Source organism: Scyliorhinus torazame, chromosome 1, assembly GCF_047496885.1.
Source record: "Scyliorhinus torazame isolate Kashiwa2021f chromosome 1, sScyTor2.1, whole genome shotgun sequence".
In the NCBI taxonomy this organism is placed as follows: Eukaryota; Metazoa; Chordata; class Chondrichthyes; order Carcharhiniformes; family Scyliorhinidae; genus Scyliorhinus; species Scyliorhinus torazame.
Genome location: NC_092707.1, coordinates 107,956,945 through 107,970,819, shown reverse-complemented (window position 1 = coordinate 107,970,819; position 13,875 = coordinate 107,956,945). Strand labels below are relative to the sequence as shown.

The following is a 13,875-nucleotide window of genomic DNA, read 5'->3' as shown; positions in this document are numbered from 1 at the left end:
CGGATCCACCTACCCTGCAATTCTTTGGGTTGTGGGGGTGAGACTCATGGAGAATGTGCAAACTCCACACGGACAGTGACCCAGGGCCGGAATCAAACCTTGGTCCTTGGCGCTGTGAGGCAGCAGTGTTAATCACTGTGATACCGTGCTGCCCTGAGATTGTGTTTTATATTGGAAATGCCTCTCCGTTTTTTGAGTCACAGTAGCTAATTATAGTTGAGGCCACAATCTCAGCAATTTAGAAAGACAGGAGCCGGGTGGGGGAGGTGACATTCAGTTCTTCAAATCTGTTCCCATCCTTGTGTTAAATTAGCGCTGACCAAAAGGATTTTAATCCGAAAGAGCACACTACCTAGGCCCACTCGCCCCGCCCTATCCCTGTGACCCCGTAACCCCACATAACCTGCACATGTTTGGATAGTGGGTAGGAACCGGAGCACTCTGAGGAAACCCACACAAACACTGGGAGAACGTGCAAACTCCACAGAGTTACCCGAGGTCGGAATCAAACCTGGGTCCCTGGCGCTGTGAGGCAAAGGACCTATTACCAGAGAGGTCAATAACCAGGAGACATATTTGGTGGAAGGACTAGAGGGTGATATGATTTACTATTCACTACCTGAAAGTGTGATAGAGGCAGAAATCCTCATCAAATTTTTAAAACTCTTGGATATGATCTTGAGATGTCACAGCCTGCAGGGCTCTAGAGCAGTTGCTGAAAGGTGGGATTGGACTGGATAGCTTCTTTTAAGTCGAACATGGGCACATTGAGCTGTAAGGCTTTCTTTGTGCTGAGTATCTTCCTATATTTCTACATTAAAGGACTGATTCCTCTATCGATAAAGGACTCATTTGGTTTATTTTCACAGATGTTCTTTGGCAACTCTCCAAAAATGTGAAATAGCTTTGGAAAAGCTGAAAAATGATATGGCTGTGGTGAGTTGTTCAATATAGTAACCAGAGAGCTTCACTTTTCTCCCCTTTAGCAGACTGATTCAATTGGGGTGCAGATTCCATGAGAATCAGCCATACTCTTGTACCTTGTCGAGCACCCTTTCTTTCTGCCTCAGTCTAGTTACTGGGACCTGGCAACTCTGACCTGGGCGCCTACGTCTAGAGTAGGGACGGGAGTCGGTCATTTAGACCCTCGAGCATGTTCCACCATTCATAGATATTCTGCCGGGAATCATTGGATAGTGTTTCGGAGCAGAAATATGGTGAGAATATTTTGCCCCTTTTCCCTAACCTGACCCTGAAGGTTGAACGTAGCACCTTTCTAGTTCCAACTCACCCAGCAGAAACCAGGAATTGAACCTTTATGGTTCAGTGCTATATCACCTGATTGGGTGAGTGGAGGTGAAGTTTGATTTCAAAAGGATTGTTGGCACTGGTCATGTATAAATACACCATGAGGCATCCTCTCACCTATTCTAGCACCTCCAAAGTTTTAGTTAGCTAAATATTGTCAGAATTTACTGAATTATCAGTAGACATTGATGGTTGCACAAAAAGCGAATCTGTGCTATTCGTCCCTTTTGGGGAAAATAATTTGCCCCACCGGTGTTTTCTGGGCTAGTTTGTGGTCATGGCCAGTGCCATTTCCTGGCAGCTGGTTCAGGAGTTGCCGGAACGCGTCTCAGAGGAACAAAGGACTTAGGAGCAGTCCTGTTTATGGAATATCCCAGCATAGCCATCCCAGTGTAAGGGCAAGTTTGTTCACCAGTGTGTGCATGGCAGTCAAGATCTTTACTGAAGTTCCACATTGAACTCGTGAGTCTGTTAAAATGGGGACAGGTCTCTCCTCCATTGATGACGTCTGGCTTGAGTGGTGAGCTTCTTTTCTGTCTATGTCAATAATCAGATGGTGGTTAATAACGTTTCCATTCTGCCCCCAGCCCACTCCTCCGCCTCCACCAATGTCCATCACAAAGCAGCAATACCTATGCCAGCCCCTCCTCGATGCTGTCCTGGCTAACATTCGCTCTCCGGTCTTCAACCATTCCTTACAGCGAACCTTCGGACCTGCCATGACTGCCATCCACGGACCACCGATCACGTATGTACTGTAATATAATATCATTCATCCCTTCAACCCCAAGTCGGGTTTGCTGAACGGCCCCCAGTCTTTGCTGTGGCATTATTTGAACTTGTGTTTCCGTGATGAACTGACTTTCAATTATTGCTCTGGGGTTAATTTTTCAATCACTTTTTCAATCCCAATGCTGGTACACCGTGCGGCCCCCCCCCCCCCCCCCCCCCCACAAGCCCAACCGGAGATAGAGCATGTGGTCTCCGTCTTTTTGGGGCTCTTTATTCTGGGTTTGGGCCACAGGCAGGGTCTCCCTTGGTCAAATTGGGCCGGGGTCCGTGTTTGGTTCCAGCATTGGTTGTCTGATCTGTGCTCCTGGAATTGGGCCTTGAAATTGACTTGGTTGGGCTTCCATGTGGATTATCCTCCTTTCCCCCATCTATCGGCAAGTTGAGGCACTGGGCGGGCCTCTCAACTGGGGGCCGGGTTGGGGGCTGCCATCGCTTCCCAGGCTGGGTCAGGTCCTACCCAAGGTCATGGTTGGACTTCCGGGTCGATCCTCATCTGCTTCCAGGTCGTGGCCAGGGTTGGAGGAGTTGGGTTGGGTCATGTGGGCCAGCCCACGGGTGTCGAAGGATCTTCAGACCTGCAAAGGAACATAAAAAAGAAAGGTTAGAGAGAGTGTTAGTGCTGGAATTAAATCTTAAAAGGTTAGTAATGTTATGAGAGATGTAGGAAGAGGATCTGTGAGAGAGCTTGCAGAGAGTCACCACATGTAAGTTCCGTACATTTTGTGCTCATCAAAGCAAGGGCTGTTCACGGAGAAACACAGGGTAGGGGAACCTAACAGAAATCTTCTAAGAATGCGAAAGGATGATTATACCTGGAGAAAATGTTTCCTCTTGTGGGTGAGTGCAAAGTTAGGATCCGCTCTCTCTAACAATCACTAACAATTGCAATTGTGAATTCAAGAGAGAATTCTTTACTCAGAGGAAGGACAATGTAGAACTTGCAATCACAGGGAGTAGCTGAGATGACTAACATCGATACATTTCAGATGAAGCTAGATAATCAACACATGAGGCAGAAAGGAATAGAAGGATACGTTGTTGAGGTGTGACTGAGTAGGGAGGGTGGAGGCTTTTGTGGAGCATAAACACTGACCTCGCCCAGTTGGGCTAAATGGCCTGATTCTGTGCTGTACATTCTGCATCAAACAGTCAAACAGACGGAAAGAAAAGGGGATATAAAATTTTGAAATGCGCTGGTACAAATGAAATGAAATGAAAATCGCTTATTGTCACAAGTAGGCTTCAAATGAAGTTACTGTGAAAAGCCCCTAGTCGCCACATTCCGCCGCCTGTTCGGGGAGGCTGTTACGGGAATCGAACCGTGCTGCTGGCCTGCCTTGGGCTGCTTTCAAAGCCAGCGATTTAGCCCTGTGCTAAAATGCCAGGCAGTAGTGGACCAAGAAAGGCCATCTGAAAGCAGAAAATATAAAAACAGAACAAAGTACTAACAGCAGGAGTAAGAGACATGAGCAGGTGCTCGCGAAGCTGTTGACCAGTGAACCAATGCGTGAGGGCGGGTGGTGGAGCTGATAGAATTAATAAATTATGACTGGCGATTGAAGAACATGGGGAGTGAGATGCCCAAATTCAGTAAAGTGTATAAGGAACAGTAGAGCCTTTCCATATTATAAGGCAAGATGTAGGATGTTCAAGGTCTGGGCTTCGACTGATCTAGTATCAGCCGCTGATGCTGGTGGTAGGCAATTGACAAGAATGCAAGGCCATATACCGAAACCTTTCACCGCTCACTTCCATCGCCCAGCATCTGACTAATGGAAGAGTTATATGCTTGAGGCATCTGATGAAAAACAGATAAGGGACACGCCACGTTGCATCAAGGGGCCTTGTTTCAATTGTGGGGAAAGAGTTCAAGCCTTTGATGAGGGAGAGCATTTCAGAAGGGTGAGATGGTTAAGTGAGGCACAGCACAAGATCCTGAAGTGACTTGTGCTTTCTGACCACGCCACTGGAATTTTTTGAGGAGTTGATCGAGCCGATGAGATGAGGGTTGCTGAATAATGCGTAACATAACAAGAAAAGTGATTTAACAATGCAGAAATCATGTATTGATATGGTTTATCACCAGACAAAGTAACGTTATCTTCTACATTAGTCAGAACTGAGAGTAGATGTGGGTCATACCGACCAATCTCATTGTTGAATGTTGATGCACAGATTTTGGCCAAGGTGCTGGCGCTCAGGTTGGAGGGGTGGCTCCCACAGGTTGGGGAGGATCAAAATGTGTTTTGTTAAGGTTAGGCGATTGTCTTTCAATGTGCGGCACCTACTGAATGTGGTATTGTCTCAGGCAGGGGGGAGAACAAGAAGTGACAGTGGCTTTAGAGGCGGAGAAGGCCTTCGATAGCTTAGAGTGGAGGTACCTGCTCGCAGTGTAGGAGCATTTCAGGTTGGACCCAAGTTTGTGTCGTGGGGTAAGTTGTACAAGGAACCAGTGGCCACAGTGTTTGGATGAGCAATGTAAGCTTAGGTTATTTTTGGTTGTTTAGGGGAACGAGGCAAGGGTATCCTCTGTCCCCTCTCCTATTTGAGTTGGTGATTGAGCCATTGGCCATCACCTTGAGGAAGTCGGACAAATGGAGTTGAATAATTTGGGGTGGGGGGGGAGGGATAGGGTATCGCTGACGACCTGTTGCTGTACATCACTGACTCGGTTCCCATGATGGGGGAACATAATGAGGCTGTTAAAGTGAAAAAAGTGTATGTTTTCCGGTCACTCCACCAGGGAAGGTGGAGTGTACTGCCGTTCAACCTGACAAGTTCTCATTTTAGATATTTGGGAGTACAGGTGGCTGGGGATACGCAAACTGAACTTTGAGTATGGTGAGCAAGGTTAAGAACAAAGAAAAGTACAGCACAGGAACAGGCCCTCCAAGCCTGTGCCGATCATGATGCGCTAACTAAAAAAAAATCCTTCTGCCCTTCACTCGGTCTGTATCCCTCTATTTCCTCCCGATTCATGTATCCATCAAGATGCCTCTAAATGTTGCTACTGTGCCTGCTTCCACCACATCCTATAGCAGCGCATTCCAAACTCTCACCACTCTCCAGGCTTTCAGTTCATCTGTTTCACCTGTTTTATTTATTATAAATTTAGAGTACCCAATTCATTTTTTCCAATTAAGGAGCAATTTAGCGTTGCCAATTCACCTGGCCTGCACATCTTTGGGTTGTGGGGGTGAAACCCACGCAAACTCGGGGAGAATGTGCAAACTCCACACGGACAGTGACCCAGAGCCGGGATCGAACCTGGGACCTTGGCGCCGTAAGGCAGCAGTGCTAGCCACTGTGTTGTCCTCTGTTTTACCTGTTATACTTGCATTGAAGCAAACGCACTCCAGACCTACAGACCAGCTGAGCCCTGTGGCTTCCCTCTGCCTGCTCTTACTCTGTGCAGTGTTTATCTCAGTCTCACTTATTTCCCCAGTCTCTACACTTACTGGGCTGCTGTCCCGGTTCCCACCCCCCTGCTACACTAGTTTAAACCTTCCCGAACAGCACTAGCAAACCTCCTGCCCAGGATATTGGTGCCCCTCCAGTTCAGGTGCAACCCGTCCTTCTTGCATAGGTCCCCCCTTCCCCAGAAAATATCATATATCTAAAGCCCTTCATCCTACACCAGCTCTTCAGCCATGTGTTCAACTGTACTATCTCCCTGTTCCAAGCCTCACTAGCGTAGCACCGGGTGTAATTCTGAGATTACTGCAGAGGTCCTTCATTTTAGCTCCTGACCAACTCCCTGAATTGTCTTTGCAGACCTCTTCCCTCTTCCTGCCTATGTCATTAGAACCAATGTGGACAATGACATCGGTCTGTTTACCCTCTTTTTTTCAGGATGGCCTGTTCAGAGACATTCAGGACCATGGCACCAGGGAGGCAACACGCCATCCTAGAGTCCCATTTGCAGCCACAGAAACACCTGTCTATGCCCCTGACTATCGAGTCTCCTACTACTATCATTCGCTTGGACTTAGCCCGACTCTGCTCTACAGCAGAACCAATTGTGGTGCTACAGGCCTGGCTGCTGCTGGTATTTTCCCTTGAGAGGCTATCTCTTCCCTCCACCTCCCGTAACAGTATCCAAAACTGTATACCTGTTTGAGAGTGGAATAGCCACAGGAGGTTCCTGCCGTACCTGCCTGCATCTCCTGGCGGTCACCCATCTACCTGTCTGAACCTGTGGTGTGATCACCTCCCTGAAGCTAGTGTCTATCACACACTCTGCACCCTGTATGCTTCGCAATGAGTCCAGCTGCTGCTCCAACCGAACTACGCCATCTGTGAGGAGATGCAGTTGGTCACACTACCCGCAGACGTAGTCGTCAGGGATGCTAGAAAGCTCCCTGATCTCCCACATCTGGCAGGAGGAGCATATCACAGCCTTAACTGTCATCTCTGCCCTTGTACACTTAAGAAAGATATTAGAATTTTAACTTGCTGTCCTCCTCACAGTGCCTTTTTTTTTGGTTAGAGGAGGAGGGAGGGAACCACTAATGTAGTGTTTCAGGCTTAACTGCTACTTGACACCAGTTCTTCGGCTACCCACAGTACAATTGAGGTGACTGAGTTGACTTCTCCCAGAATCCTCTTCTACCGCCTTTACTGGCGGACCTGCAGAGCTGGACAGACTCCAAGTGCAGTTGGTAAAGATGAATATCCTCCCAAAGTTTTTGTTTTCATTTCAGTGCCTTTTGGTGTTCCTTCCTGAGGTGGTCTTTGTGGGGTGGAAGAGCTTAATTTGTCATTCATTTGGTAGGGTACGGTGGTGAGGATTCAGAGGGTGGCCCAGAGGTCGGGGGGGTTTGGCGAACCTGATTTATTATTACTGGGCAGCGAACGTGGAAAGAATTTTCAGGGAATCAGGTGGTGGTGGCCACGGTAAAAATATGGAGGCAAATAAGGCAGCACTTTAAATTGGGCACAGTAAGAAGTCTAACAACACCAGGTTAAAGTCCAACAGGTTTGTTTCAATATCACAAGCTTTCGGAATTGGGGGCAGGGTTGGAGATGGCTCTGATTCGGGATAATCGCTTGTTCAAGCCTGCAAAGTTGGACAGTGTTTTTTGTTTTGGGGTGTTTATTTGTTTTGTATCTATGAAAAATGTTCAACAAAAATATTTTTAGAAAATTGAGAATAGAAAACACCTATTTTTAAATACATTTATTAATCTTTCTGTAAGAGCATACTGTTGCCTCGCATCACCAGAGACCCGGGTTGATTTCGACTATGGGTCACTGTCTGTGTAGACTTTGCACATTCTTCCTGTGTCTGTGTGGGTTTCCTCCGGGTGCTCCAGTTTCCTCCCACAGTCCAAAGAGGTGCTGGTTAGGTAGATAGGGTATGCTAAATTGTCCCAGGTGGGGTTACGGGGATAAGGTGGGGAATTGGGTCGAGGTAGAGTGCTCTTTCGGAGAATCAGTGCAGATTCGATGGGTCGAATGGCCTCCTGCATTATTGGGATCCTATGATACTTCTCTGATTCTATGAACACGGCCATCTATTGGTCTAGGAGCATACGGATCACATGACAATCTTAGTTGATGGATTTAGAGCAAGTCATCTGACATTGTTCCTCCAATGTATAAATAGGCTCTCTTTCAGTGAGTCTTGAGAGCTCACTTTGATTGGTCAGTCATTCATTCAGAGCCCTCCATTGTTATCCTACCAGTATGGATGGATGGGTGACCTGCTTATACTTTCCATCAATGTGACCAATAAGTTGTTTTGGCTCTGTTTATAAAAATAAAGTTGGGATTAATGTATAAAGGAACAAATGTTGCTGATGTGGATGTCACAAAGGCCCAAGTTACTTCTCACAAAACCGACGTGTGCTAATTAGATAGTTACAAAGAATCCATCTGGATTGCTGTGTAGGTGATTAGTAGACATAAAAAAGAATGATTGTGCATAGCAAGGCAGCAGAAATAATTAGTGAAATTCCAAGGGGGCCAGTCTTTATCATTCATTGTCACAGAATATTGTCTGAATTTGCAGGTGACAGCAGTGTGCAATGATGTTCACCGATGTGCAGTAAGCTGGAGGGATCTGACTAGGCTCAGTCACCAGGCAGAGATGTGGATTATGTAATAAAAATCAACGAGCTGGAGGTAACAGAGCAGATAGCGATTCAGAGGCTCAAGATCTGTCGTTGCATATTCTTTCTGAAAATTTGAGTGCTGCAGTCCACAGGTTGTCTCTTTAACCCTGCCTCAGCACACCATTTTGAGCAATGTCAGTCATGGTGGTGTTGTGCAGTTATGTTTAATGCTCCTGATCTATTTGTTACAATGTTGCTTTTGTTTAATCCACACAGTGTTTGAGTCATTAACTTTCTTCACAAAGCAGCACATTGTGGAACAGGGACTTTTTGCTTCATTGTGATTGTGCTTCTTGCCGTCATAACACCAAAACCTTTCGACCCTGTTGTCAAGTTGTCCAGTCCAATATTACTGGCCAACTTGGTGTCAGCCACAATGGTGAGCAATACCTGAGTCACAGGCCCTGTCCCTGCCATTATATCCCAAGTGATGAATGGAAGCTCAGAGAGGTGGGTGCAACAGCAGGTATGTCAGAAGCTACAAGTAAATGGAAGGGTTGGTCACAAATGATGATCAGCATATTAAGGGACCCCCAGGAATGGGAAATGTATAGCAAGCATGACTCTTAGAGTAGTAAGGCTAAGGCAGTGTTTGTTCTCGAGTTCTGTCTGTAAAATAGAAGAGTTCCAGAAAAAGCAAGCTTCAAAACACAGCAGCACTCAGTTCACCATCCTACCCAACTAAACATTGATCATCTCTTCCATACAGAGCCCCTCTGATATCCCCACGGAAACGCAAACACGATGAGGATGAGAGGCAGACTATTCCCAATGTTTTACAGGGTGAGGTCGCACGATTAAATCCCAAATTCCTGGTGAATTTGGACCCTTCTCATTGCAGTAATAATGGAACAGTCCATCTCATATGCAAATTAGGTGAGTAGAGACAGATGTTCTGATCAGTATGCAGTGACTCTTTGATTATTCGATTTCATGCTGTTTGAAATTATTAAACTGCTTTGCCTTTGTGAGATTAGCTGGTTATTTGAAGTATGTTCTTGTGGATGAGAGGGTATGATGTGTACAGCATTATTCTCCTTATTTAAGGAAAGATGTAAATGTGTTTGAAGCAGTTCAGAGAAGATTTACCAGACTAATACCAGGAATGGGTGGTTTGTTTTGAGGAAAGATTGGAGAGTGGATATAAGATTAGCTTCTATCCAATAGAGATTAGAAGAGGCCTTTACGATCCTGAGGAGTAGTGACAGGGTGGATGTGGAGAGGATGTTTCCTCTTTTAGGAGAACTCTTTAAAAATAAGGGGTCGCTCATTTAAGACTGAGATGAGGAGAATGTTTCTGAGGGTCATGAATCTCTTCCTCAAAAGGCAATGGATGCAAAGTCAATTTTCAGAGTTGATAGATTCTTGATTAACACGGGAGTGAAAGGTTATTGAGGGCAGGCAGGAAATTTAAAATTCAAAATTTGGGCAAGGCCAATTTTGATGGTATTAGACAGGAACTTTCAAAAGTTCATTGGGGGAGTCTGTTGGCAGGCAAAGGGACTGCTGGTAAGCGGGAGGCTGTCAAAAGTGTGTTAACCAGGGTTCAGGGTAATCACATTCCTTTTAGAGTGAAGGGCAAGGCTGGTAGAAGTAGGGAACCCTGGATGACTTGTGATATTGAGGCCCTGGTCAAAAAGAAGAAGGAGGCACATGACACGCATTGGCAGCTGGGATCAAGTGGATCCATTGACGAGTACAGAGGTTGTCGGAGTCGAGTTAAGAGAGAAATCAGGAGGGCAAAAAAAAGGACATGAGATTCCTTTGGCAGATAAGGCAAAGGAGAATCCAAAGAGCTTCTACAAATACATAAAGGGCAAAAGCCTAACGATGGAGAGAGTAGGGTCCTTTAAAGATCTACAAGGTCATCTATGTGCGGATCCACAAAAGATGGGTGAGATCCTAAATTAATATTTCTCATTGGTAGTTACTGTTGAGAAAGGCATGGATGTTAGAGAACTTGGGGAAATAAGTAGTGATATCTTGAGGAGTGTACATATTCCAGAGAAGGAGGTGCTGGAAGTCTTAAAGTGCATCAAGGTAGATAATTCCCCAGGCCCTGATGTAATGTATCCCAGGACATTGTGGGAGGCTAGGGAGGAAATTGCGTGTCCCCGAGCAGAGATATTTGAATCGTCGACAGCCACTGGTGAGGTGCCTGAAGATTGGAGGGTAGCAAATGGCGTGCCTTTGTTTAAGAAGGACCGCAGGGAAAAGTCTGGGAACTACAGACGGGTGAGCCTAACATCTAGTGAGCAAGTTGTTAGAAGGTATTCTGAGAGACTGGATCTACAGGCATTTAGAGAGGCCAGGACTGATTAAAGACAGTCAGCATGGTTTTGTGAGTGGAAAATTATGTCTCACGAATTTGATTGAGTTTTTTGAAGGGGTAACCAAGAAGGTAGATGAGGGAAGTGCAGTCGACGTTGTCTCTCTGAACTTTAACAAGGTACCACATGATATGTTGTTGCACAAGGTTAACTTTCACGGGATCCGGGGTGAGGTAGCCAAATGGATACAAAATTGGCATAACGACAGAAGACAAAGGGTGATAGTAGAGGGTTTTTCAAACTGGAGGCCTGTGAACAGCGGTGTGCCTCAGGGATCAGTGCTGGGTCCGCTGTTATTTGTTAATGATTTGGATGAGAATTTAGGAGGCATGGTTAGTAAGTTTGCAAATGACACCAAGATTGGTGGCATAGTGGACAGTGAAGAAGGTTATCTAGGATTGCAACGGGATCTTGATCAATTGGGCCAGTGGGTTGATGAATGGCAGATGGAGTTTAATTTAGATAAATGTGAGGTGATGCATTTGGTAGATCGAATCGGGGCAGGACCTACTCAGTTAATGGTCGGGAGTTGGGGTGAGTTATAGAACAAAGAGGTCTAGGAATACAGTTTCATAGCTCCTTGAAAGTGGAGTCAAAGGTGGACAGGGTGGTGATGAAGGCATACGGCATGCTTGGTTTCATTGGCCAGAACATTGAATACAGGAGTTGAGACATCTTGCTGAAGTTGTACAAGACATTAGTAAGGCCACACTTGGGACTAGCTTAGTGGTAAAAACGGGGCGTGGACAAGTTGGGCCGAAGGGCCTGTATCCATGCTGTACACCTCTATGACTCTTTGAATGTGGGTTTGAATCTACAATCAGATTAGCCATGATCTTGTTGATTGGCAGAGCAGGCTCGAGGGGCCGAGGAGTCTAGCCCTACTCCTAATTTGTGTGTTCGTATGACAGTGTTGCAACATAATTCCTTCAAGATAGAAGAGCTTGCTGCTGATTACTTGAATTAATGTTGATCTACTCTTTTCTATCAGATGATAAGAGTCTCCCCAGTGTCCCCCCACTGCAGCTGAGCGTTCCAGCTGACTACCCAGACCAGAGCCCTCAATGGACAGATGACTCCCAGCAGTATGGTAAGAGAGTGAGGAGATGGTTGAACTCTTTCTGTGCATGATGTGGAGATGCTGGCGTTGGACTGGGATGGGCATAGTAAGAAGTCTTACAACACCAGGTTAAAGTCCCAACAGGTTTGATTTGAATCACTAGCTTTCAGAGTGCAGCTCCTTCCTCAGGTGAATGAATAGGTGGGTTTCAGAAACACATATATGGACAAAGTCAATGATGCAAGACGATACTTTGAATGAAAGTCTTTGCAGGTAATTAAGTCTTAGAGGTCAATGATGCAAGATGATACTTTGAATGTGAGTCTTTAACCAGGTGTTGTAAGACTTCTTTCTGTGTATGTTATACTACAAGGTGTAATTGTCTAGAGAAACAGATTACATCTCCATGCAAATAGCACTCCTGATGTGCACACAATTATGGATCCACACTGCTTTACGCCAGAAAGCCAGTTGGTGAAGGCTAGAACTGGTGCTAAGCTTTACTCACTTTTTTACAGCATTTATGTACAGTTACACATTATGATCAAGCATCTCCAAACCACAATGCCACAGTTTCAGTCTCTGTCTGGTTTTGAATCACCAGTTAATGCTCACTATATGCTTACAATTGAACACAAGAACCAAGGTGAACTTGGAAAATACAGTGGAGATCTAAAAATGGGAATAAGAATTAATTTAGTAACTGATGTAAACATATTATAAACATAAAGATAGTAAAGTACTCAAATTAAGTTTGGAGCCGAGTAGGAACCAAAATGAGATGATCTTGTGAAGGTAGATGGAAAACCTGATGTACTAAATGTTTTATTGCCCTCACTGACGTTTGTAGAATACTCTTGAGTTACTGGAGCTAAAGTGGTAAAAATAATTACCAACACGTAGAGTCGCGCACACCGAGATACACGCACATATAGAGACGCACGTGTCAGAGACATGTAGGCACACGCGCACAGATAGGCGCACGCGTGCACATAGACGCACACACACAGACGATCACTCTTTTTATATCTTTACGGTGGATTTAAAAAAAGTTCAGATTCACTAAACTAATCACTGGCTTGCAACCGAAACCTTATCTAATTTTTTTTTAGAGTACCCAATTCTTTTTTATTCCAATTAAGGGGCAATTTAGCGTGGCTAAGTCACCTAGCCTGCACATCTTTGGGTTCTGGGGGTGAGACCCACGTCGACATGGGGAGAATTTGCAAACTCCACACGGACAGTGACCCGGGACCGGGATCGAACCTGGGTCCTTGGTGCCGTGAGGCAGCAGTGCTAACCACTGCGCCACGCCATTATCTAATTATAAAAGTACACAATATCATAACTTGCCTGGGTTCCAACCCTACAGCCCCCCAACACCATCTGTCTTTGACTATTTGTCCATTATCAGGGTAGCAATTGTTACATCACAAAATATAGCCCGAAACCAAGGATACCTAATAGTCCTAACCATTTAGAGCCCTCCCAGTAACTTGCTTTCTTTAAATGTTTATCATGTTCCAAACAAGTGGGCCTAACGTTGGTACCTGACACAGATGGCATTTTCCTGCCATGCCTGCGTGGGTCTGGTATCTGCTGTCAGCTTGTTTTCTGGGTTCTATTAGCCCTTTACCATCATAAATATCTGAGATCATTATCTTGGTGCAGCTTGTCTCTCTCTCGTTCCAACATTCCATCTAGAAGGTGCTGCTACCACTGTAGCAGCACAAAGATGAGACAGTTGCAATAATGGATAGGATAAACTTGATCAAGAGGAGGAACTTAAAATGTTGGCGCTCCTCACAGTAGAACAGGGTCCGATGCATCTTGGTATACTGAAGGGGAGATAAGGGTGGAAGTTGCAACGGCTGTGGCCATAATGATGGGGATTTGGTGCTAGAGGACTGGAGGATTGTTATGCCCCTGTCTAAAAAGTTGGAAATAAATTAAACCCAGCAACTAGAGGCTAGTTAACCTAACACTGAGGGGGGAAATCTTTCAGATATTAATCAGGACAGAATTAATTGGCATTCTAAAAGTATGGGCTACTCAATGAAAGTAGGGGGAGGCAGTGATGTTGTGACAATGGCACTGGACTGGTGATCCAGAGGCCCAGGTTAATGCTCTGGGGAAACGGGTTTGAATCTCACCAGAGCAGCTGGTGAAATTTAAATTCAATTAATAAATCTGGAATTAAGAACTAGTCAGATGGTGACCACAAAACCATTGTTGATTGTCGTAAAACTCATCTGATTCACTAATGTCT

The 13,875-nt window shown here is 45.4% G+C and overlaps 1 protein-coding gene across 5 annotated transcripts in view; it reads left to right on the top strand.

The window, feature by feature from the left end:
* med15 (mediator complex subunit 15) overlaps nt 1-13,875 on the top strand; it is a 226,421-nt gene that overhangs the window by 191,114 nt on the left and 21,432 nt on the right. For all 5 annotated transcript variants that reach the window (XM_072499563.1, XM_072499583.1, XM_072499591.1 and 2 more), the window contains 4 exons: nt 870-936; nt 1,896-2,056; nt 8,926-9,092; nt 11,538-11,636. In XM_072499563.1, coding sequence (XP_072355664.1) covers nt 870-936; nt 1,896-2,056; nt 8,926-9,092; nt 11,538-11,636 — 494 coding nt within the window. The remainder of the gene's footprint in view (nt 1-869; nt 937-1,895; nt 2,057-8,925; nt 9,093-11,537; nt 11,637-13,875) is intronic.